General features: G+C 45.3%; 1 protein-coding gene, 1 long non-coding RNA gene and 1 pseudogene across 7 annotated transcripts in view; 1 reads left to right on the forward strand and 2 right to left on the reverse strand.

The window, feature by feature from the left end:
- Positions 1-3,935, reverse strand: part of LOC116539873 — a 6,252-nt gene extending 2,317 nt beyond the window's left edge. For both annotated transcript variants that reach the window (XR_004264226.1, XR_004264225.1), the window contains exon 1: positions 3,835-3,935. This is a non-coding gene — a long non-coding RNA (uncharacterized LOC116539873). The remainder of the gene's footprint in view (positions 1-3,834) is intronic.
- A 137-nt stretch (positions 3,936-4,072) lies between these two features.
- ZNF667 (zinc finger protein 667) overlaps positions 4,073-26,298 on the forward strand; it is a 36,498-nt gene continuing 14,272 nt past the window's right edge. The window contains exons 1-7 of one of the 5 annotated variants that reach the window (XM_032263063.1): positions 4,073-4,144; positions 7,975-8,087; positions 9,160-9,345; positions 18,645-18,798; positions 18,954-19,045; positions 20,533-20,659; positions 23,456-23,548. In XM_032263063.1, coding sequence (XP_032118954.1) covers positions 19,013-19,045; positions 20,533-20,659; positions 23,456-23,548 — 253 coding nt within the window. In that variant the 5' untranslated portion in view covers positions 4,073-4,144; positions 7,975-8,087; positions 9,160-9,345; positions 18,645-18,798; positions 18,954-19,012. Of the gene's footprint in view, positions 4,145-4,338; positions 4,423-4,675; positions 4,864-7,974; positions 9,346-18,644; positions 18,799-18,953; positions 19,046-20,532; positions 20,660-23,455; positions 23,549-26,298 lie in introns of those variants that run through there. The other 4 variants (XM_032263064.1, XM_032263059.1, XM_032263062.1 and 1 more) reach the window with 4 other exon arrangements.
- Positions 4,253-5,829, reverse strand: LOC116540001 (annotated as a pseudogene).

Raw genomic sequence — 26,298 nt, forward strand, 5'->3', positions numbered from 1 at the left:
AAAAAAACCCCCAAAAAAAAAAAAAAAAAAAAAAAAAAAAAAAAGAATATATGAATTTAAAGTGATTATTTCCTACAGTACTTAGATCATACAGTAGGCAAATGTTATAGGCTACACTCAAATTATAATATATCCCCACTGGTGTTCCATCCAAATGGTGTAATTTTTTAAATAGTGGGAGATCAACTAAGTTTAAAATGCTCCAATATAATTGGAAAGAAAAATATATAGAAATGGACCCTAAGGAAAGAATTACAAATGAGTGTGAAAATCAGCTGAAAAATGTATCAGGATAGCATTGGTTATAATAGCCAAAATTAAGGCAAAAAAACCTATGTGACAATAAGAGTTAAATAAGTAATGTTATGTTTACATAAAGCAGTATTATATGAACCAAAAAAATGAGAAATACACTGATATGATTTGGATCTGTGTCCTCATCAAATCTCATGTTGGATTGTAGTCACCAATGTTGGAGGTAGGGCCTGGTGACAGGGTGATTGGATCAAGGGGCTGGTTTCTCACAAATGGTTTAGCGCCATCCCCTTGGTACTGTCTTCAGGATAGTTTGTTCTTGTGAGATCTAGTCATTTAAAAGAACATAGCACCACCTCCCCAACACCTTTCTCTTGCTTGTGGTCCTGCCATGTGAGACTCCTCGTTCCCCCTTTGCATTCCCCCCATCAGAAATTTCCTGTTGTCTCCCCAAAAGCAGAAGCCACTACTAATGCTTCCTATACAGCCTGCAAAACTATGAGCCAATTATACCTCTTTCCTTTATAAATTCCCCAGTCTCAGGTATTTCTTTGTAGCAATGTGAGAACAGACTAATAAATATACCATACAAAATATATAGAAAATAGGAAGAGTAAAATGACACCATTTACAATAACAAAGATGAAAAAATCTAGTAATATACTCAACAAGACCTTTATGACAACTTTGAAAACCCTACCAATGGACTTAAAAGACCTGAATGAATTGAAACACACATCCTATTCCTGGATTGATTCAGTATCATGAGTGTAATAACGGCAAAAACCTAATAAAATGAAAAAGTACATGTTAAAAGTGGTAAAATCTGAATAAGGTCTGTAGTCTAGTACCAATATCAATACTGTACAGTATCAGTACTGTACCAATATCAATCTCTTGGTTTGATATTATACTATTGGCATGTAGAATGTCACCACTGGGAGAAGCTGGGTGAAAGGTACTATTTTTGCAACTTCCTGTGAGTTTACAATGATTTCACAATGAAAAGTTAATTAGCTTTAGGGAGAGAATTGGATCAAGGTGGCAGTACTTCTTACCGTTTATTTTCTTCTGAAAGCTTTTTAAAAAAACCACAATGCAGATATATTCTATTTAAAAGAGCCTATTTTCTTCATCTAATGGCTTCAACCCTCCTAAATACCACTTTTTTCCTAAAACTTTCATTATTTTTTCCGCAAATTGATTCTATCCTGCCTAACAATATGCATTTTTTTTTTGTTATCTGTAAATAGGAAAAGACTCCAGCATTCCACAGATGTGGCCACAATACCATCTTGAAATAGGACCTTATTACTCCCAGGGAATCTTAATTCCTCACGGCAAATTTCCTGTCCCCATTGACCAGACCTCATCCTTTAAGAACAAAATCATCTTCTGCTCAAAGGTATTCAAAGAAGGCTAAAGCTATCTGGGGCATGGTACCTCATAACAAGGCATCGATCGCTCATCATCTTATGTGCCTCTCAAGGATAGCTCTTTTTTTCCCTACAGACAGTACACTTCTGAGCCACCAGAGTTATTCACAGAATTGTAGGCACAAAGCTTATAGTGAATAAATACATGATGGTTAAGTGGAGAACATTATTGAAAGAGGGCATTCGGCTACTTTAGCCATCCCTTTTGGTCTTTCATTTGCCAGAAAGGGAGAAATAAGGACTAAGACCCTAACAGGGTCTCTATGAGGCAGCAAGGTGCTGAAGGAAAGGCCTGAAAAATCACAGAAGAAAATGCCAACTTACTTGGGACATGACTTTAAGTTTAAAAGCCATTTTTGTCAAGGTGCCATGGCTTATGCCTGTAACACCAACACTTTGGGAGGCAAAGGTGGAAGGATTGCTTGAGGCTAGGAGTTTGAGACCAGCCTAGGCAACATAATGACACTTTGCCTCTACAAAAAATTAGCCAAGTGCAGTCCCATGCTAATTGGGAGGCTGAGGCAGGAGTAGCGCTGCAGTGAGCTGATTGCTCATTTTTTCCTCCTGATTCCTCTTTTGGAAGAGAAATTGTCCTGGGAAGGCAAAGTTGGGGAGAAAGAAAGGAACTATAAAAGCCAAATCTGTCCTGTAGTTCTCAAGATCAGCTCAGAAACCCTTTCTTCCCCTACTCTCCTCCTTTCCCTCATTTTTCAAACACAAACACGTTGTCATAATAGGATTCCAGATACTGTGGAGCTATTATAGAGTCAGGTATTTAATTTGTACCTATAATTCCCATGGGTACCTGGGGCAGAGAGGAGTGGTGGGGAGCCATGGGGTAAGAGTGAGGGTAGGTCTGACCAAATATAATGCCAGGACTGGATTCTGGACCTGGACTCTGGGACAAATGTTCTATCTTAGAAAGCTCATGGGTGTCTTGGGAGATGGTTGCTTCATTCAGAGAATAGGCACAACAGAGCCTGATCAGGATCCAAGACATCTGACACTCGCACTCTAGTTTCTCTGAACTAGGACATGCAGTCTTGAGGCATAAAGCTTTTCCCTCAGCCCAGGGCTTCCCAGATTCTCGAACCAAAGCGCCCCTAAAACAGCAGAAAGACACACATTCTTGGGAGGTGGTTTAAAGCAAACAAAAAGCTGCCAAGTGACAGATTTCTCCTAAGTTTCTTGGATCTCTTGGCCACACCCCTTATTCTAGTATTACCAGGTATTCAGGACAATCTCCAGTCTAGAAAGAAACTTGCTCCAAGGAACAACTCAGAGGACGGCCTAAAGGATTAAAGAAAACCTTAAATGGAAAAATTCACTTTTGACCAGGGACAACAATCAGTAAGTGCTAGCTGCCAGTCACAGAGGTGATGGTAAAAGTCCTAACAGTGGTATCTGTTAGCTTTTATTTTCATTATTACCACTACCTAGTCACAAAAATGGGAAACCAAAACTACTCTCTCACACACTCTCCCTACTACCTAGTCCCCAAAACTTGTTCAGAGTCACCTGGGAGAAATCACAAGCCCTGGGTTCTCCTTACACATATACCCACCTATATAATCACAAAAACTGGGTCTCAACACACAGGGGGGTACCCACACACACAGTCAAAAACACTGGCTTCCCCCCCACACACAATACTCAAGCACAAAAACTGGGCTCGAAAGAGTATTTTAAGCTTTATGGGCTACAAGTACTGAACCCTACCATTGTGCAAAAGCAGCCATAGAATATACATAAATATACACAATTACACATATTCGAAGTCAGTGGTTCCCCACAGAGATGTACACACCGCAAAAACTGGGCTCTAGAGTCAACAGTAAATATTTCCGGCTTTCTGCGGCCACATAGCACCTGTTCCACCTACTCAATTCTGCCCTTCAGCAAAAGCGGATGGAGAAGCTAAACAAATGTCCACGAGCACACACATTCACAATCAGCGTCCACCACCACGCATGAAACCACAGAAACCGGTTGAGTGACACACGTAGAAGGAAACACAACGGTTCGTCCTAACACTTATTCAGGGTATCACGGTGTGGGTCTCACCTACACAACCTACACAACCGCGCGATCAAAACCCGGCAGCCGCACGCCCAGATGACACGGACGAGGCCACACTTCACACCTTCTGTCACAGACTCAAAATCACGCAACGGTCACTTCACACAACTCCACCGCGGACACCCCCGTACCTTCAGCCGCCCGCCCACTCCTCGCCCCTTCTCCCCTCCTGGCCATTTCTCCCCTACTCTCCCCTTCTTCCCTCCCACCCCCTTCTCACACGCCCGGGTCTCAGCCACAGTCTCACAGCCAGCCCGCCGGCTGCGCAGGCGCAGCAGCGCACTGACCAGCCGCCACAGGCCACGCAGGGGCCTTTGGGAAATGAAGTCTGGGCGCCACGCAAAGGACTGTGGGCCTCTCCGCAGAAGGTGCAGGTGAGTCCCCACTCTTGGCCAAAAGAAACATCCCTACGCTACTCTCCCGGGTCAGTTCATCTCAGACCCGGTCAGATCAAAACCAGCGCAGCCCAAGCCCTCTTCACCTCACGTTCTGGGTAGGACCTTCCACAGCCTCCTCGCACCCCGGAGGCTTCTAGATGTTGCAGGATGACTGCGAAGTGCGCACGCGCGGGTGGGGCCGGCTCCAAACCTCGTAAATGTGGGGGCGAAAGGCGGTGGCGGGCGGGGGGCAATAACCCCTAACATGGGAACAGGTAGGTGTGGGAGCGGGGAAGGGGGCGAATTAGGGAGGTAGGGCCTCGGTGTCCACACGTGATCTCCTGAAAGGTTAAAAGAGGGTCGGGCGTCAGTTGCCAAGGAGCCCGGTGCGCGTGCCAGCCTCGGGGGTGTGCGCATGCGCAGGGCCTCGCGCGCACGCCCCAAGGACTGCACCGAATGCGCGAGCGCGCCTGTGCGCGTGGCGCTGAGGAGGCGGGGCCTCAGGCCTGGTCTGGTGGAACTGTCCCCAAGCGGCGGGAGAGCGCGCGCCGCGTGGCCTTGTTTGGGGGCGGGGCCACGCGCCCACCTGCGTGGTGCGTGTGTGGAGCGGGGTGAGGAGCGCAGTCCCGGGGTCCCCGAGGGGAGTGCGCAGGCGCGGGGTCCCTGCGCGGCTCTCACGGTGGTCGCCGCTGGGGTCGGAGCCCGAGAGGACCGAGGTGAGGGGGCTGGCGAGAATGTGGGTGTGTCTCTTTGAGAGCTTGGGCTACTGCGTGGACGTCCCTGCCCGGGCGCACGTGGGTTTGCGCGTCCGCGATGGCGTGGGCGTCTGCGCGGGTGCTTGCGTGGGTCGTGGGCTCGCCCCTGCGTGGGTTCTGGGCCCGCGACTGCGTGGGGTTTGCGCCCTTGCGCCGCTGTGGCCCTCGGGGCTTGTGCACCCGAGGGTGAGGTGGGCGCCACGTGTGAGGCGAGCCGTGTGTGCCTGTGTGTGAGGGGTCTGTGTCGGGAGTGCGGGTGTGTATCGCTGCGTGACCCACGCGAAGGAAACAATGGAGCCTGTGGGAAGCCAGGCGTGGGTGTGTAACGCTGGGTGTGAAAATTTCTGTTGCTGGAGAGAGTGTGTGTGTGTGTCAGTCAGTCAGGCTGACCTAGCCGTTTATTGTGTCCTGGGGTTACTGTGTGTGATTTGCCTGGGCGTCTGTCTGCCACTTAGCCTCAGTGGCTTTGCGGTTGTGAGTGTGTGACTGTGTGATTGTTCCATTCTGGTGTATGTCTTACTGTAACCATGGAAATGAAGGTCCTCCTGGGGAGAATTCTGAGCAGCTGTAAGGTGTGATAGGCTGCTCTGGAAATCTGTGACTCTGTAATTGTGCATGACTTTCCTACTTGATAATAGCACTTGCCTGGGTGTTATTGGGAAGATTAAACAGGATGACATAGCTGAAACACCCTGCCCAGAGCTTGTCACATACTAATCACCGAGTTTAGGTGTTGGTTATAGTGCTGGTGGTCATTTTTCTCTGACCCCATCCAGAGGCAGAGGTAGTGATGAATCCTGGAAGGAGTTTGCATCTCTGAACTTGGGACTGGGTGGTCTTTGTCCTCATACCAGGGCATCTGACCATCTCCAGCTGAGCAGTGGTGCGCTGCCCCTGCCAAGCACCTGCGTCATCTGTTTTCTGCATGTTTGCATTTGAATGGAGGACAGAGCCCTCCTCTGAAGCTGCCAATGGTTGCGTCCCCTTCCTACAAGGATAGCTTGGAAAATTAAGAGCATAGACTGGCGCCCCACTCTGTGGTGCTGACTTCTGGTTTCGTCACTGGCTAGCTGTGTGACTGACTGGGAGAGGTTACTTAAATTCACCACCCCTCAGATTCACCTGTAAAACAGTAGTAATAACAGAACCAACCTCAGGTTTATGGTGAGCTTAAGTAGAACATGGCACAAGGATGTGCCACATAAATGGCCATCGTTTTATTATTAGCATAATAATCCCACACCTGGAGAATAAAATCCATGTAGAAAAGCAAAAGGATGAATCCCAGAGTAAAGGTTTCAGGTCCAGATATAAAATAACTTGGACGTCTAGACCAGTGCTTACTTTCGGAATTGTGTAGTCAGGGTCCTGGGAGGGCAGCATTAGGATGGAGGAGATGGGGTGAGGACCAAAGGATCTTCCTGATGGAGATGTCCTTTTTGAGTACATGGGGTTAAGAACAGAACTTTGAAGTGTCAGGGCCTAAGGGATGTTTCCATATAACACAGGGGTCTGGAAATGTTTCTGTCCAGACCAGTGTTTCTCAGCGTTGGCACTCTGACATTTGGGGCCAGATAGTTTTTTTGTTGGGTGGTGGGAGGGGGTGCTATTCTGTGTATTATAGGATGTTGTACAGCAACCCTGGGCTCTATTTACCATGCCAGTAGGACACCGCACCTCCCTCTGGGTTGTGACAAGCAAAAAAAAATGTCTCCAGACACTGTCAGGTATCCCCTGCAGAGGCAAAATCACTCTGGTTGAGGGGACTGTGTTGCAGGTGCCCCATGGACAGACCTGAGGCATGATGACAGGGAGAAGAGCAAGGGAGCCTGGGAAGGCAGGGAGGGAAGAGATGATAAAGGGATAGCATTCTGAGATGAGAAGAAAGGTGTCCGTGGCCTGCTGCCCAGGTAAGCTCCGTAATGCATTTATTCGTTCAGCCATTGAGTGCCTACCATGGATTGGGCACTGCGCTAGTCTCTCAGCAAAACAGGCAAGGTTCTTACTCAGCTGGAGATTGCATTTAGTAGGAGAGGCAACAATAACATCTATAATAGGTGCTGTTAGGTATTTTGAAAAGTAAAGCAGGGTAAAAGGATTACAGGGTGTTGGCAGGTGCTCTTTTCAGAGTCAATATCCAGGTTTCCCATGGGCATCTTGGTCAACTCCAGAGCCAGGAATGGCCACCAGCAGTGACCCTTGGGAATCCCTGGATTAGCGAATCTAAGAGTTTGACTTTAATCTTACCAAAGACTTTTCCTTGAGGTCTGGACTTGAACAGAAACAGGTCAGATCTCTAGCCCTGTGGTTGAGACTCAGACTCAGGCATTATTCTAAACTGTGGCTTCATGTTACTCTCAACCTGGAATGCTTTATTTAAAAAACAAACAAGTGGCTCAGCCTCAATCCCCAGAGATTCTGATTTAATTGGTCTGGCATAGTGTACTGCCATCAGCCATCACTATTTATTAGAAAGCTCCCAAGAGAGTAATGTACACACAGGGTTGAGAGCTACAGCTCAGTGCCTACAGCCCAGGCTCCTTTGGGGCCTTTGGGAATGAGACAAATTGATTTGGAGGAGTAAGGGGGAGGATTCGAGTCACCTGTGCTTGGATATCTTGTCAAAAACAGTCCTCACAGTAGGGGTGTTCCTATCCCTATCCTTTAATGAGGAAATCTAATCTGTTGCCAGGCAAAGTGGAGAACTGGCGGTCTAGACATGTGTGTGCATAGCCTGTGTTCTTCCTGTAACAGCTATGCTGAGGTCTTTGGAGATATTGCCTACATATGTCCCTGGTCTCTGGGACTGGCAGGTTCAGACCAGAGGTGATCTTTGAATGTTTGACGGCTGGTACAGCAAAAGCTGACTGGCCCAAAGGAGACAATGAGGCTGTGGCAGTGCCTTTAATGGCTGCTTTTCAGTATATCAGGACCTTCCCTCAATTCAGTACCCAGCACAGCGCCCCAGGCTCAGAGGGGTGTCAGGGCAGGAGGGGAAAGCCCCTCCGTTATTTGCCTCCAAGGAGGGCACAACCACTCTCCAGTAACTCTTTGAAGCATTTTTCCATCCAGGTTCCAGCCATCCTTACCTCAGGAAGACATAGCTTTGTGCCTTTCCAAGCCCTTTCCCATCCATCATCAGGGACTCAGAAGATGAGCCAAGTTTATAGCCCTGCCTTGATTTGGTATGTGCAATTCAGCCTTATTTTATTTCATTTGTTGTTTTGAAGATGTAATTATATGTTCATGACACAAAATGCCAAAGCATAGAGAGAAGAAAGCAGGTTTTGGATTTCCCACGCATGCAACCTGGTTCCTTTCTTTAGGGACAGTCACTGCTATGAACTTTTTGTTTATGCTTCCAGAGGCTTTTCAAAGTCATGTATTTGTAGACTATATTTTGCTTTTTTCTAAATGGTTTTTCTGTATTTTCCCCCTTATACCATTTTATCTTGGAGGTTTTCAGCCTTGGTGCAATTGATGTTTTGAGCCAGGTCATTCTCTGCTCTGGAGGGCTGTCCTGTGCATTGCAGGATGGTGAGCAGCATCCCTGGCCTCCACTCACTAGATGCCAGGGACACCCCACCTCTCAGATGTGACAACCAAAAGTAGCCCCAGACATTGCAATTTTCCCCTTGGGGTCAAAATTATTCCCAATTAGGAACCACTAATATGGTGCTACTTTGTTCCTTTTAATATGTGGCATCTGATTATATGCATGTAATAATCACTGAGCCATTTTCCTATTGATGGGCTGTTAGGTTGTTTCCAATCTCCTGATAGTGGTAGTCATAGTAAAATAATAATAATATTCTTAGCATTGGCCCTGCTTCCTGGCAATACCTTAAATGTGTTATATATTTTGACTCATTTAATCTTCACCACAACGCTGTACAATCATTACTGTGTCTTGTCTCATCTTACAGATGAGGAAGCTCAGGCCTGGAGAAGACACCTAGAGTATCTAAGTCCAAACAGATAGTGGATGGCGGAGTTAAATATTAAACCAAGACAGCTTGCTGCAGGCCCACTCCCTTACCCAAGGGAATGTACTGCCTCTTTCTATAAACTCTGCCACAGTGAATACCCCTATGTGTCTCTCATTTTGCGCATATGCAAATATGTCTGAAGACATGTACAGGAAATAAGGTTTCTGGATTAAAGAGTATACAACAGGGATAAAGAATTCGTATCTTTAGTCTTAAAGACATTGCCAAATTGCCCTCCATTGAGGTTATACCAATTTCTCTCCTCCAGCACTGGATAAGAATTGTAACCTCAGCCTTTTTAGTGGGTCTCAGTCTTCATTGGTTTCCTGGATGCTTGCTATATGGTTGACCCTTGAACAATGTGAAAACTGCAGCATGAAAGCTTTACAACTCCTGGAACAATTCATTTTACTTAAGTAATTGGAAGGGGAAAGCCAAGTGATCTGCTTATCTGGTAAGTCATTTAAAACATGATTTTTACATTAACACAAACCCAGATTTATTATTAAGTAGTATGCAAAAATGAACATGTTTCAAAACAAGAAATCAAAAGAGTTTTCTGTTATGGGCAGCTGCTATGGGATAGATGTCAAACCACAGAAATAGGCATTAGTCCTCCTCTCCTCTTCAGGGATATTGGCCAAAGTTTGAGAATTCCAAGGCAAAGAATAGTGCTTTGTTCTCAAAGGCCCTGCAGCAGTGGTGTGCTGGAGCTGACGCACCCAGGCCATTGTGCACATCTCTTCTCAGCCCCATGCCAAGTGACATCAGTTCAATAGCTTACAACTTGCTGTGGTGGGAGTATGTATTAGTCCATTCTCACACTGCTATAAAGAAATACCTGAGACCGATAATTTATAAAGAAAAGAGGTTTAATTGCCTCACGGTTCTGCAAGCTGTACAGGATGCATAGCGGCTTCCAGGGAGGCCTCAGGAAACCTTTACTCATGGCAGAAGGCAAAGTGGGAGAAGGTGCCTTACATGGCCAGAGCAGGAGAAAGAGGAAGGAGGGTGGGGCTACACACTTTTAAACAACCAGATCTCGTGAGAGCTCTATCATGAGAACAGTACTAAAGCGATGGTACTCAACCATTCATGAAGAATCCACCCCCATGATCCAGTGACCTCCCACCAGATCCCACCTCCAACATTGGGGATGACAATTGAAAATTAGATGTGGATGGGGACACAGATACAAACCGTATCAGGGTATTTACTCCATGGAAGTTAGTAAACACTGTAAGTCACCCCTGCCGCAAGCTGCTTGTTAAACATTCCCAGCACACCATTGTCCTAAGGTCCAACAAAGCCCAGAATTCAGGTGTCCAGGATTCAGGGCAGACCCCTTGGTTCCCATCTCTGTATGAAGGAAGCCTCACTCAGAAAAGTCAGAACCAAAGGCCAGTCTGCTCAGTTTGTCACCGAGCCCTCACTCCTCAGTCTTAACATGATGTGCTCAAATTTTCCCTAACTCCTATGGCCACTCTACTATGATGGAAACGTATTTATGGGGATGTTTTCAGGAAGGATTTCACCACACTGACACCTCCCGTACCCTGCCAGGGTGGGTAGTGGACTCCTGCCCTGTATGAGGAGTGCAGAGTGTGCAGCTTGTGGATAGGGCCTCAAATCCAAGCTCCATCAGTTAAAGCTCTGTGACAACAGGCAGGTTATCGACCTTCTCTCATCCCCGTGATGCAAAATAGGAACGCCGGCTGGTTGGCTTGCCATTAAAAGCTAAAGGAGATGGTGTAATGTGTATAAAGGATCCAGCACAGCTTTCATTCTCATCATTCTTAACTGAGGAGGTGATGTTGCTGCCCAGGCACTGAGCACATTCAACACACACACCTGAGCACGGGGGCAAAGGACGGTAAATGTGACCTTTTCCCAAACTCACAGCCCGCAGAACTGACCCCCCCTGGCACTTGTAACCTTAACAGCAATGATGATAAATACAGTTTACCTTAATGGAGCAGTGACTCATATGATCTCACCTCATCCTCCAGCAGCCCTCTGTCCTCCTTTTGTGAAGGTAAAGGAAGGAAAGGTAAAGGAGGAACCAGCAAGGTTCAGTAACTTACCCAAGGTCACTCAGCTGCACACTTGAGAACATTGGTCAGCTCATTGTCTGGTGGAGGACAAGAGGTGAAGCCAAAAGGCAAATGTGCTCATAATAGAATGTGTTTCCCCTGTGAAGAAGTCATACCTGATACATGTGAAAGACACCCTCATCCCAGTTTAGTGGGTGAGGGAAGTCTCCTTGAAAAAGTGTTGGTAAAGAAAGTTAATATTTATTACAGAGCCATTCAGTCATTCAGTTAGCAGACACTTAAGCCCTTTCTGTGTGCTTGATGCTGGTCTAAGGCACTTGGAATACAGAGACTCCTGTCCTCAGGGGTGGCTGACAGTTAGCACTAGACATAATAAGTAAACAAATTCTGTATGGTATTACACCATGATAAGAGCTGCTGAAAAAAGAAATACCTAAACCAGCTGTGAAGGGTAGGTGGGGTGGGGGCAGCTTGCATTACTAAATAGAATGGTTAGTGAGGTTTGCTGAGAAGGTGAGGTTTGAGCAGACAGAAGGAAGTGAGGTGGGGCTGTGGCAGTCCGTTGAGGAACTAGCAGGGAGGCCCTGGCATGGGGGTGGGGGTGTAGGACCTGAATTTGACTCTTCATGCTTACAACTCCTTCCAGAAATAGGTTTTATATTGTCCCTGATTGAGAGGTGAGGAAACTGTGGCACAGGGACGTTCAGTGGCTTGCCCAGGGTAACACAGCTGATACACTTGTCGCTCTCAGGGGGTTTGACCCCAGAATCGTGTATTTATCAGGAAAAGGAATGGGAAACTGTAAGGAGCAGCCTCGCCCTTCCCTTTGACCCTGGGTAAAACAAGGTAGGCTCCTGAGTTTCCTCAGCATGAGGGAGGTCTGGATGCGCATGCACGTGTGTGTGCGCAAGTGCGCGTGCACCTGCAAGAGGGAGGCAGGCAGGGCTGCAAGGAGTGGCCTCACAGGCCGGCTTCAGCAATCACCAGCCGACCTCATCATCTCACCCTAGCCCTGTAATTCCCCTGAATTACAGATGTTTTCAGCACCAGGTCACTGACAGAGCAAAAGAAACCCATATATTGGGCATGAGGACTGGAAGGACATGGTGGAAGGGTCAGTCTGTTCATTTTCTCTTGCTGCTGTGACAAATTGCCACAAACTTAATGGCTTCAAAGTATACTCATTTATTCTCTTACAGTTCTGAAAGGCAAAGCTATGAAGCTGCCTTGGCAGGTGTTCCTTCATCTGCAAGGCCAGCAGCATAGCTTCCATCTTGCAATTTCTTTTTCTCTCTGACTCTGATCCTTCTGCTGCCCTTTTATAAAGAGGACCCTTATATTTATGTTGAACCCACTTGAGCAATCTAAGATTATGCTATTGAGAAATAGCCTTTGACCTGTTTCCTGGCATACAACTCTTGAAATCTTAGAATTTTCAGTGATGTCTGTGAACTCAAAATAACAGAGACAAGTCTCAGTCAATTTAGAAAGTTTATTTTGCCAAGGCTAAGGACAGACCCATGACACAGCCTCAGGAGGTCCTGACATGTGCCCAAGGTAGTTGGGGCACAGCTAGGCTTTATGTGTTTTTGGGAAACATGAGACATCAGCCAATATATGTACATTGGTTTGGTCTGGAAAGGTGGGACAACTTGAAGCGATGGAAGGGGCTTCCAGGTTGTAGGTAGATAAGAGACAAACAGTTGCATTCATTTGAGTCTGATTAGCCTTTCACTGAATACGCAGTTTACACATGAGAGGAGGATAGAGGAGTAGCCACTTATGCCTTAGTCTGGTTTGGTGAAATAGGGCAGAGGAAGCAATCAGATATGCATTTATCTCATTAATTCTGTGTGTCCTTTGTCCAAAAAGAATTTCATTGTGAGCAAATTATGAGGGAGGTATGTGTTTAGTAATGGGAGGCATGTTTGCCTGAAGCAGTTCCCAGCTTGACTTCCCTTTGGCTTAGTGATTTTGGGGTCTGTAGATTTTGTTGTTGTTTTTGAGATGGAGTCTTGCTCTGTCACCCAGGCTGGAGTGCAGTGGTGTGATCGTGGCTCACTGCAATCTCTGCCTCCCAGGTTCAAGCGATTCTCCTACCTCAGCCTCCTGCGTAGCTGGGATTATAGGCATGTGCTAATGTTTATATTTTTAGTGGAGATGGTGTTTCCCCATTTTGACCAGCCTGGTCTGGAACTACTGACCTGAAGTGATCTTCCTGCTTCAGCCTCCCAAAGTGCTGGGATTACAGGTGTGAGCCACCACACCCTTTTCTTTTACATGTCTTTTGTATGCTAATGAGATGGCTGGTGGCTGGCAGCCCCTGGGTAGCTTCCGGATGGGGTTAATAACCAGAAAGACCAAGGCAGAATTAGACAGTTGGGACATCCAACTCTACCCTCCAACCTCTGGGGAGGGAAGAAAGACTAAAGGTTAAGTTGATCACCAAGGGCCAGTAGTTTAATCAATCTTGCCTATGTAATGAAGCCACCATAAAACTCAGAAGGACGGGGTTTGAAGAGCTTCTGGTTAGCTGAACAGGTAGGGGTTCCTGGAGGGTTCCCAAGAAAGGCATGGAAGCTGCACACCACCTCTCACGTTCCTTGTATTTCTACACATTTCTTCCTCTATTCTTCGGAATATCCTTCATAATCAGCCAGTAAGTGTAAGTTTACTTTTTTTTGAGTTCCTGAGTTCTGTGAGCTTTTTTTTTTTTTTTTGCCTGAGTTCCATGAGCTGCTTTAGCAAATTATTAATAATTGAACACAAAAAGGAAGTTATGAGAAACCCAACTTAAAGCCAGTCAGTCAGAAGTTCCTGAAGTCCGGACTTGCAACTGGTGTCTGAAGGTGCGGCAGTCTTGGGGGCTGAGCCCTCAAGCTCTGGGCTCTAATTCTATCCCCAGGAACATAGTGTCACAATTGAGTTGGTGGACACCCAACTAGTGTCCACTGCAGAAATGATTGCTTGCTTGGTGTGTGAGGAAGACTCACACATGTGGTCATGGAAGTGTTCTGTATTGATTGTTGTGGTATGAGAGCAGAGGAAAAACGGTTTGTGTTTTTTCCACTTTCAGGATAATCTTCCCTCGCTGCCTCCAAGATCCTTAACTCAGATCTGCAAAGTCAGATCTGCAAAGTTCCTTTTGCTATGTAAGGTGCCATATTCATGGATTCTGAAAATTAGGATGTTCATATCTTTGGGGGGCTGTAATTCTGGTCTACCACAGTCACTAATGCCCCAGCACCCTTATTCCCCCCCACCCCATTCCCAGGCAGATGGAAGTCAGGTATCCCCTTAGAACGATGTAGCTGGCATAGCACACTCTGCTAATTAGAGGCCCCTCCTGGACCATGGCCCCTGGACCTTCTTGCCCAGTGAGTGTTGCTGGAAAAGAGGGTTCTTGGATATTGCGCAGGAAGGAAATTCAAGGTGAGCCACATAGCACAGTGAAAGAAGCAAGTTTGTAGGAAACTACTCTGTTACAGAGTAGGGTGTTCTCAGAAAGCAGGAGAAGGAATTGGAAACTGTAAGGAGCTATAATTAAACCAGGAATGTGCAGATGTGCTTACTAAAGATAGGGCTATTTGTGCTATCAATGACCATTCATGTTTCATCCTAAGCCTGGTCATTGACGTTATCTCAAAGTAGGCTGCAGTCTCAGGACATCTGGACATTCTGCAGGCTTGGTGGGAGATGGTCTGTGTGTCCATAGATTTTCTGTAGTCATAATAGTTGGTCAGCTTGGGATGTGGCTATTTTCAGACTATAAGCATTAACCTTAAGCAGGGGCCTTGTGAGTGCCTACCTATTCACTTTAAGATAGAGTCACTCTCGTTTTATTAAACCAGAGACCTGGTAACCAGGGGTCCCTCTAAACAAGAGCACTAGAGTTGGGTGTGGCTCAGGGCACCATCCTGAGAGGCTGGGAAGCCATACTTCCAGCTGCCTCCCATTGGGGCCAGGACATTGATCATGTGCCCACCTCACCTCCATCTGGAGCAGAACAACTGTTCATTAGAACCTCTCTGTAAGGCTGATACAGCTGAGGGGTGTGATAGAGGAGTGGTTACCTCTTACTAGCTTATGTTTCGGAGTCCGCAAGGCCACCTCCCAGGTTTAAGCATTCTCGAGGGCCTCCCAGGACCCAGCCGGTAGTCATGCTCACAACAATTGATTTATTAGAGCCAAAGAATGCAGAGCATTGTCAGCAAAGGGAAGGGTGCATGGAGCAGAGCCTGGGGAAGTCAGGGCCAGGCTCCCAGGAGTCCTCTCTCAGCGCAGTCCTGAGTGGCATACTAATTCCCTTAGTAATGAATTAGAACAACACATACAAGGTACTATCTACACAGCGTGGCCATTAGAGACTCAGTGTCCACATTTGGTATTGTGAGCTGCTCACATCAGCATCCTTTGCTTGGCAGATACCAAAATAGCAGACTCCCAGAGGGAAAGCAGGGATTCAACGTAAGGCATAAATTGTGGGCTCCCTGCACCACACATACAGGGAAGTTGAAGGTATTCTTAATAAGAAGAGTTTTATACCTGTGTAGGGAACTCTCTCCCACCCAGCTCCTTAGACACCAGCCTGGGGCTGACCCTGCACACAGGACTCTTGGGAGACCAGCCTCAAGCCTGCCCTGCTGGTCTTTGCTCAGCTTGTTACCTCTGACATGGGCAGATGGAGGGTGGCACACTGTATGGTTAAGAGCCAGGCATGCGGGGCAAATATCCAGGTTTGAACCCTGGCTCTGCCACTGGTCTACCTTATGACCTTGGGTAAGCAATTCCTTCCTCTCTGTGCCCCTGTCTCTTCATCTGGAAAATGGCATTAGAACCAGACTTGCCACCAGATGTGAGAATTAAAATGATAATCTTCAGTGTTGCTTAGCACATGTAGCACTCAACATTTATTCATCTTGTTAATAATTCATTTTAGTATTTCTATTCTTACTACTACTATATCCTACAAAGAGAGAAGCGTAATAACCTAAGCATTCTTCTGCCTAGCTTCTCTTAAATAGGACAAGGCCATCTTAGGATTCACATCTCATATCAAAACATATCCGTTATCTAACTCTGAACTGAAGCATGATGGCCTTGGATTTATTTATCTTCTTCTACCTCCACCCCCAGGGGGACAAAACGAACATCTGTAGAGGGAACGTCTATTATTTTCATTTTTCAGGCTGTATCCTGCTGTACTTCTTTTCAATAAAAAGTCACAGAAAGCTTTTGGGTACGTTTCTGCTGTTGGCACCAGGGTATGATGATGGCATTCTTTGGAGGCATGCACTGGAACATTTAGGGATAAACTGTCATCATGTCTGCAACTTTCAGACAATTGCTTTTTTTAAAAAAGTGTATGAAAAATATTAACATTTGGTAAAGAGTAATGAGGCATTCATTGTATCATTTTTTCAAGATGTCAAGCTTTCCGCAATAAGGGGAATGATAAGTATGTCCCCATTTCTGTCCTCTCCAAAGACAAGTGTGGAGGACCAGGGAATGGCTGCAGCAGAACTGTCTAGGACGGGGTTTCAGCACACCGAGGATTTGGTTGAGTTAGGCAACGAGTGTTTATTGAGCACCTGCTCTGTTCTAGGTAGGTTCTCAGCCTTGGGAGTAGAGCGGGGAGCAAAACAAAGTCTCTGCTTTCCAGCTCAGGTCATTGTGTGTGTGTAGGGAGAGGGGAGGTACTAACCACATAGACACCCCCACAAACAAGCTGTTTTCAGAAAGTGGTACATGCTATGAGGAAAATGGAACAATACAATAATATACTGCCCTGCAGAAAGATAATGTGAGGCAGGCACATCATTTTAGATTTTCCAGCAGCTACATTGAAAAGGGTAAAAAGCAACAAATTTATCAGTAATGTTTTTTGTTTGTTTGTTTTGCTTTGTTTTTGAGACAGGGTCTCACTCTGCTACCCAGGCGGGACTGCAGTGGCATGATCTTGGCCCACTGAAACCTCTGCCTGCCAGGCTCAAGCAGTCCATCTCAGCCTCCCAAGTAGCTAAGAGTACAGGCACACACCACCATACTCAGCTAATTGTTTAATATTTTCAGAGATGGGGTCTCACTACATTGCCCTCGAACTCTTGGTTGCTAAGAAGGTTGCCTAAGGTTGCTCTCGAACTCTTAGGCTCAGGTGATCCTCCTGCCTCAGCCTCAGAGCAGTGGGATTACAGACATGAGCCACTGTGCCTGGCCCATTGCAGTTAATTTTAATAATATATTATATTTAACTGACTATATCCAAAATATTAACATTGTAACATGTAGCCAGTATAAACAATTATCAATGAAATAGTTATTTTTTCATACTAAGTCTTTGAAATCTGATACAAGTTTTATACACACGTCCATCTAGACCCTTAATTTTCAATGAAGATACCTGATCTGTACTTCATTTCATAAAACCTTTGGAAAAGTAGAGTCACATACCCAAGTTGTTCCAGACATACTTTAAAGTTTTATAGTAACCAAATTCAGTATCAGTTTTTCATTTTAAATTCAGTAAATGACTTTTAATAATTTTAGCAATAGTTTTAAATTTTATTTTATTATGGTTTTAATAGTGAATTGATTGGAATGAAAGTGAGTTCCAGGCTGGGCACAGTTGCTCATGTCTGTAATCCCAGCACTTTGGAAAGCCTAGGCAGGCTGATTGGTTGAGCCCAGGAGTTTGAGACCAGCCTGGGCAACATGCCAAACTCTGTTTCTGAAAAATACAAAAATTAGCTGGATGAGGTGGCAGGTACCTGTGGTCCCAGCTATTTGGAAGGCTGAGGTGGGAGGATTGCTTGAGCCCAGGAGGTTGAGGCTGCAGTGAGCTGAGATCACACTACTGTGCTCCTGCCTGGGCACCAGAGCAAGACCCTGTCTCAAAAAAGAAAAAGGAAAAAGGAAGAAAAGAAAATGAGTTCCTCAGTTGCACTAGTGTTATTTCCTGTGCCCAGTTTTCACATGTGGCTAGTGGCATTCACATTAGACAGCATAGGTATAGGGCAGAGATTCTTTTATATGGGTAGATCGAAGGACCCCTTCAAGGAGGTGATCTGACCATATCTTCCCTCCTCCTCTCCACCCACCCTAGTCATGCCACCAACGTTTCCGCCAGATTTCTGCAAAGCTACCTACCGAGTCCTCTCCTCACTCCTGTTCTCTCTCCTGACACACAGTTTATTCACTATATAGACACAGCCAATTTTTTTGTTAAGTGTTAAGTCGATGGTGTCACTCCCCTACTCAGCTCCCCTACCTCCCCCAGTGATGTCACACCTTGGATCAGATCCAAGCTGCTCAGCACCCCTTCCATGATCTGGCCCCTCCTGCCTTAGCCCACCCTCCCCACTGCACTCACTCTGCCTCAGTACATGGACCTTGTTCTCCTCACACCAAGCCTGCACCCAGCCAGGACCCTGGCACCTGCAGTGCCTCTACCTGGAATGCTCTTCCCCTAGCACCCACATGGCTCACGCTCTCACATTTGGACCTCAGCTTCATGTGGCCTCCTCGGAAGCACCTTCCCTGACCATCCCACTACTCTGTAACCCCTGCCCTGGCCTGTTTATTCTTCATAGCAATGACCATTACTATCATTGTGCTTTATATGGACTTGCCTCCCCTACTGGAATGAAAGGTGCTTGGGAGCTGGCACTCTTCCACCCTTAACTCACTGTTCTCTCTCCAGTACCTGGGACAGCTGGACACCTAGTGGGTGCTCAGTAAATACTTGTCAAATGGATGGCCAGAGGTCTGTACAGTCCTCATTTACCTCCTGATCAAGAACCTGCTGAGATCTTAGGCATAAAAGTGTTGGCTGCGCCCTTCCTGACTGTGAGAGTGTGAGGGGACCAGGAATGCTCAAGATGTTCTGACAGCGATGTGTGCATGCGTGCATGCGTGCATGTGTCCATGTGTCCGTCCAGGTTAGGGGCCTGTGGACTCTGACACTGCCCAAAAGGTCCAGTTGGCCTCATGACCTTTCTTCTCCCCACAGCCCTGCCTTACCAGCTCTCTGCCCCTCTCTGAGTGTGGACCCTCAAGTGGGAGGAAAGGATGCCTGCTGCACGGGGGAAATCCAAATCCAAGGTAAGTGGCAGTTTCTCTTCAGGAATATCCCATCGTGTCTTGTGAGATGTTGACCATTCGCTTTCCTTTTATGGAGACATGTTGCCTATTGGAGATCCATCCAATGCCTAGTCCTTGGTTTTCTCCCATTGCCATGGGGAGAAGAGCCTGAGAAGGGTTCAGCAGCCAGGAAACTGCCCAGCGGGCATCTCTCCATTCCCCACTGTGCACTTGGCCACTCGCCTGTTATTTCAGCATTTCCAGGGGCTTTGCCAGTGCCAGGAGAAATTCCCTCCCCAGGAGAAATGTCCTCCCTGGAGGAAGATGAGAGCCACTGTGATTTCTCAGCATGGAAATGAATGCCCAGGTGGGGCCTGCAGTAGCAGAGAGGATTTGACATGTGCTCTGGAGTTAGTCTTGTTGTGTGCTTTTGTTTCTTTTTTTAAAACCCATATTTACATGGAGGAAATCTCTCCAGCTAAGGTCCCAAGACTGAGAGGCACCACAGAGTCCTGTTATTCCATTGAGTGCATTGGCGCAGTGAGGTGGTATGGGCAGCCTCCTGTGGTCAGCATGCTCCACCACTGTCAATCATTGAGCGTTTTTTACAACAGCATCTCAAATGCAGTTTCCCATAACAAGCGTGTTTGCTTTCAGGTATGTGTATTAGTTCCTCCTTGCTGCTGTAACAGATTAGCTGCAAGCTTGGCAGCTCAAAACAGCACGTGTTTATTATCATGCAGTTTTGTGGGTTGGCGCCCAGGCACAACATGATTTAACTGAGTCATCTGCTTTGGAGGGCACAGGGCTGAAATCAAGGTGTTGGCCGGCTGTATTCTCATTTGGGTCTCAGTTCCTCTTCCAAGCTTGCCGGTTAGTGGGCAGATTCACTTCCTTCTCACATTTTCCACCTGACCCTTATTTTTCATTTTCAAGACAGCAAGAACTAATAACCAACTGGCCAGGTCAAGTCCAAGATAATCTGCCTATTTTAAAGTCTTCTTATGTTAAGGTCAAGTGATCAGTGACCTTGATTATACCCTCAAAGAACCTTTTGTCATGTGTAACATACTCATATGCTCCTTGGAGAGCATGTGGTTAGGAGATTAAATCTGGAGCCACACTGTCTGGATTGAACTCTAGCTTCTCCATTTACTAGCTGTGAGACCTGCAGTAAGTTTTCTCATCCCTCTGGGCCTCAATTTCCTCATCTGTAACATACTGTGATTCCGTTGCTAGTGCCTCTAGAAAAATGCCTTGCCTTTGTAAATGCCTGGTAGATCTAGGTTGCCACGTATTTTTAATGCAAGATAATTTTAGTAACAGCTGTGTCTTATATCGTATTTTATTTAATTTCTTAATATGCCCCTTTTGGCCTCAGAACCCTGAATGCTTCCTGAATGATTCTTGTACCTCATGTCTTCCATGTTTAAGATACGTGTACCGTTTCCCCCAGTCACATGGAAGCATGAGCCCATGGTGAATGGACGTTTGATTTTTCATTTCAGGCACCTATAACATTTGGGGACTTAGCCATCTACTTCTCCCAGGAGGAGTGGGAATGGCTGAGCCCCATTCAGAAGGATTTGTATGAAGATGTCATGTTGGAGAACTACCAGAACCTGGTCTCACTTGGTAAGGCTCTTCTTCCCCCACAGTCCAGAACCAGCCTGTCGAGGGAGTTGCACCACTCTGGGCCTAATCAGGAAAATGGAAGGCACTACAGTTTCTTTCTTTCTTTTTTTTTTTGTTGAGATGGAGTCTTGCTCTGTTGCCCAGGCTAGAGTGCAATGGCATGATCTTAGCTCACTGCAACCTCTGCCTCCCGGGTTCAAGCTATTTTTCTGCCTCAGCCTTCTGAGTAGCTGGGACTATAGGCACGTGCCACAACGCCCAGCTAATTTTTGTGTTTTTAGTAGGGATGGGGTTTCACCATATTGGCCAGACTGCTCTTGAATTCCTGACCTCATGATCTACCCACCTCAGCCTCCCAAAGTGCTGGGATTATAGGTGTGAGCCACCGTGCCTGGCCTGCATTTTTTAAAGATCTTTTTTGAGATATAATTCATATACAGTTTACCCATAAAAAGTGCACAATTGCATGGTTTTTATAATAGTGTATTCAGAGTTATGCATCCATCACCACAATTAATTATATTTTCATTATTCCCACTCAAAAACCCAGTACCCGTAAGTAATCACTCTTCATCTCCCTCAACCACTCATCCCCCCAGATTAGGTAACTACTAGTCCACTTTCTATCTCTATGGATTTGCCCGTTCTGGACCTTTCATACATGTGAAATCATAAATATGTGGCTTCTTTCATTTATAATGTTCTTGAGGTTTATCACATTGTAGTATGTGTCAATACTTCATTCCTTTTCATTGACAAATATGTATTGTATGGATAGACCTCATTGTGTTTATCCATTCATTAGTTAATTGATGGGCAGTTGGGTTGTTTTCACTTGCTGGTTTCACTCTGGTTATTTTGATATACTGCTATGAACATATACAAGTTTGTTTTTGTGGATGTATGTTTATTTTTCTTGGGTATATACCTAGAGGTAGAATTGCTGAGTCATATGGAAACTCTGTAGGTAACTTTTGAGTTCTTTTGATAGAATATAAGGAATTAATTTAAGAGGTGTTTTTAAAAGGTGAATAGTGGACATTGATGTAACACAGAGATAGTAACTGTAGGAAGCTGCCACCATCCCTGGGGTTGGAGGGACAAAGAGAATAATTTAGGGTTTTTAGGACTTCAAGGAAGGTCCCCTCAGATCTGGAACTCAGACTTCTAAAGGAGGGGGAAGTGTGCTGCCTAGTATGTTTATACTTCTAAGGGGCCAGATGAAACTGGTTCTGAGAGTACAGAACTAAAAAAACTCCACACATTGAAACCAAAAAGCCCCTGCTGGTGGATGTGGACAGGAAGCAGCTGGTGACACAGAAGTGAAGATAGCAAAGCCCTAGCCCTGGGACCACAGAAGAGATCATAGAAGGGCGGGAGTCTGGAGCAGAAAGACAGTAACTTCCTAACCAGCCTCAGGAGTTTCTGATTCAATTCTCAGGAAAATAGTTTGCTTTGTAGAGTTAAAATTTAACAACTCTACTGGCTGTAACTGAGATTTCTGCATCTCTGTGTGAGATTTAAACAACCAAACTCAATACCGCATACTCTAACACCAGATGTTTAGGGGCTTTCCCACACACACCAAACAGTTCTCCAGCAGACTCCAGCTGGGTGTCCTCCAATTCAGTTCAATTCTGACACTGTCTACCTGGAGATAGTGTCAGATCTCACAGGGTAAGGGCCCAGTCCCATGAGACTGTCCCCTACTTGAGACGCCAGTTGCATGTCCAGGCCTCTGGAACTTCCAACTGACCAACTCTAAATTAGGGGATTCCCATGACCCTCTCCTCAGGTTCAGTCATTTGCTAGAACTCAGAGAGTCGCTTTACTTATGCTTACCAGTTTAGTATAAAATATATTACAAAGGGGGCCGGGCGCGGTGGCTCAAGCCTGTAATCCCAGCACTTTGGGAGGCCGAGGCGGGTGGATCATGAGGTCAAGAGATCGAGACCATCCTGGTCAACATGGTGAAACCCCGTCTCTACTAAAACTACAAAAAAAAATTAGCTGGGCATGGTGGCGCGTGCCTGTAATCCCAGCTACTCAGGAGGCTGAGGCAGGAGAATTGCCTGAACCCAGGAGGCGGAGGTTGCAGTGAGCCGAGATCGCGCCATTGCACTCCAGCCTGGGTAACATGAGTGAAACTCCGTCTCAAAAAAAAAAAAAAAAAAAAAATATATATATATATATATATATATATATATATATATATATTACAAAGGATACAGTTGAACAGCCAGATGCAAGAGTGCAGAGGGCTAGGTATGGGGGGAGGGGCAAGAGCATGCACCTCTACTGTACCACCCTTCACGTGGTCAGCAAACCTGAGGCTCTCCAAACCCAGTGCACAGAGTTTTTAAGGAGGCTTCAGGTAGGCATGGTTGATTAAATCATTGGCCATTAGTGATAGGCTCAAACTCCAGCCCCTGTCCTCTCCTCAGAGGTCAGGCAGTGGGCTGAAAGTTCCAACCCTCTAATCACATGATTGGCAACCAGCCTCTGTCTGAAAGCTGTCCAGAAGCTCCCAGCCACAGTCTTCTCTTAACAGATGAAAGACACATATGCGGAAGATTCCAAGGGTTTGAGGAGCTGTGTGCCAGGAAACAGGGATGAAAACCAAATACCTATTTCTTATTACAAATCACAGTATCACATTCCCCATTCTCCAGCTGCCCTTCACATCCTGTATGCTCTTTCATGCTGCTAAACCACTATCTTGTTGATGCAGGGCGTGGCTCTGACTTCCCTGGTGCGCACATTTATAGTCAGTTTCCATGTTTGTCCAACATACAGGTCTTTCCTTTCGGAGACCAAATGTGATCACCTTATTGGAGAAAGGGAAAGCGCCCTGGATGGTAGAGCCAGCAAGAAGACGCCGGGGTCCTGGTGAGTGACAAGAGAACTAAGGCATATGTCTCAGTCCACTGGGGCTGCTATAACAGAATTCCATACACTAGATGACTTACAAACAATAGAAATCTACTTCTCACATTGATGGAGACTGAGAAGTCCAAGATTGATGCATGAGCTGATTCAGTGTCTGGTGAGGGCCGTTTCCTGATTCATAGATGGCACCTTCTTGCTGTGTATGTACGTGGAGGAAGGAGTAAGGGAACTCTCTGAGAGAGAGATTGTAGGTGATTATAGATGATATTAATCTCATTCATGAAGGTTTCACCTTCATGATTTAAGTACCTCCCAAAGGCTGCACCTCCTAATACCATTACCTTAGAGGGTACGATTTCAGCATAGGAATTTGGGGAGACACAAATGGTCAATCCATTGCAGTATAGAAGCAGGCATTCTGCATAAGAGCTCACGTGATTGTGAGGGGGCAATCTCCTTTAAGAGATTATTTGTGTGCCTCTCCCACTGAAACGCCCCAGGCCTATGCAGAGAATTCAAGTTTCTTTAGTATGAGTCCTACAGGAAGAAAAAGCAACAGTTTATAAGTCCTTACTAGGTGTCAGGCACTCTTCTAAGTACAGTGTCTTCCTCCCAGCAACCCAATAAGGTGAATCTTCTTGTTAACCCCACTTTATATAGATAAGCAGACTGAGGCCCAAAGAGATTTGGTGACTTGCCCAAGGTCACCCAGCTAGGAAGGAGCAGCAGAGGAGGGTTTGAGGCCTAGCCTCTGCCTGTTTCCAGAAGCTCAGCTTTCCACACCCTTATGCCCACCTATCCCCCTGCATCTCTGCTTTCATATTTGCCTTCAGAGAAGGTGTATGCTGGCCTTTCTGACAACACCAATAACATTCAAATTTGCATTTTTGTCATTCCTTTAAAAATTTTTTTTACCTCTTTTCTCCAAGTATTCTTTTCAGCTACTTTTCAAGGATTAATTTACAAATAGATTCCTGTTTGGTTGGCCAAGTTATACATTTTGTGTGTTTGTTTCTTTAAGTAGCATTCATTGAGTTTCTTCTTGGATGGGATGCTTCATCTAGGAGCTAGGGATGAACATTTAGGTGTAGGCTGGGAGAAAACGGCACTACCTCGAGCATCTGGCTTTGGTGACCTCCAGGGTTTGAGAGTGTGTAGTAAGAAGCCAGCCAGATGGCAGCAGAGTGCAAAAAGAAGGACCCATCTTAATTTCAACATGAAAAAATATCCTTTATTAAAATACCATTTTTAAGTTCAGAAGAAATTTAGTCATATAAAGTTTAAAAAAAGGAAAAGGCAAAAACAGTTACATATCGTTATCCCTGGTAAGTCTATTTTATGAAATTGGATTTCATGGTTGTTATAAAGTTTATATATTTCTGCTTTTTTCACATTTTGTTGTTGTAGTAATGTTCTATGTTACCAGTCTCTCATGTCGTACTTTCCATTTAGATTCTAATTTATTATTATTAACATCAGCATATCTGCATAAGTGCTTTTACCTGTTTTCTGTAGTACTGAGTCACAGTGTGAGAGCTCTAGATACTTCTGAATTACTTTGCAGAAGAATTGTCAAATCACCAGCCCCCAATAAAAAAACTAGGCACTAGGTCTTTATCTGGTAGACAACATTTCTCAGAATTGCGAGGTTTCACAATTGTGAAATTTCACAAATTGTGGGTATGTTGTCGCAATTTGTTGCTGGAGGAATGAAGTGTGGCCTGTGTGACTACACAGACACAGCTCCTGAAAGCTGTGACCAGTTTCCTCCTGACTTTGCCCCATTTCCCTTTGCACTCTTTACTTTGATTCCTTTTTCTGTAATAAATCATAGCAATGGCTACAACTTAAAAAGGAGAATTATCAAATCAACACCGTCAATAGCAATGGGGTTTGATTTTCATACTCACTAGTATTGGATATTGCCATTAAAATGTTTCTCTTAATTTAGTAAAATAAATTCATGCACTCATCATTTATTGAGAACATACTTTGTGCAGGTTCTATGTAAAAGCCTCTAAGTCAGCATCTCATTTAACCTTCACAACACTCTGACATTCCCAAGTGACAGATGAGGGTTGAGTCTTAGAAATGTTAAATAACTTGCCCAGAATCTCCTGTCCAGGAGATGCAGTAGCAAGGTTTGAAGCCTTGGCAGTTTGCCTTTTTAAATTTTTTTCTCTTTAATTTTTACAGGTATATAGAAGGTATATATAAATGTTAATATTTACAGGGTACATAGGTTGTTTCAATACAGGCATATAATGTGTAAGAATCACATCAGGGTATATATGGTATCTATCACCTCAAGCTTTTATTGTTCTGTTGCAAACATTCCTATTGTACTCCCTCAGTTATTTTAAAATGCACAACAATGCATTGCTGACTGTATTCACCCTGTTGTGCTATCAAATTGTAGATTATATTTATTGCATCTAACTATATTTTTGTACCCATTAACCATCCCCTTTTTTCCGTCTCCCCTTCCCAGCCTCTGGTAACCATCCTTCTACTCTCATATCCATGAATTAAATTGTTTTAATTTTTAGCTCTCACAAATGAGAATCTGTGAAGGTTGTCTTTCTGTGTCTGGCTTATATCACTTAATGTCTTTGAGTTCCATCCATGTTCTTGCAGATTACAGGATCTCATCCTTTTTTATGGCTAAATACTACTCCGTGACTGTATTGATGGTCATGTGGCTATTGTGAGTAGTGCTGTAATAAACATGGAAATGCAGAGATGTTTTT

The sequence above is a fragment of the Sapajus apella genome, unplaced genomic scaffold, assembly GCF_009761245.1.
Source record: "Sapajus apella isolate SASKATOON/1434 unplaced genomic scaffold, GSC_monkey_1.0 scaffold135, whole genome shotgun sequence".
Classification (NCBI taxonomy): domain Eukaryota; kingdom Metazoa; phylum Chordata; class Mammalia; order Primates; family Cebidae; genus Sapajus; species Sapajus apella.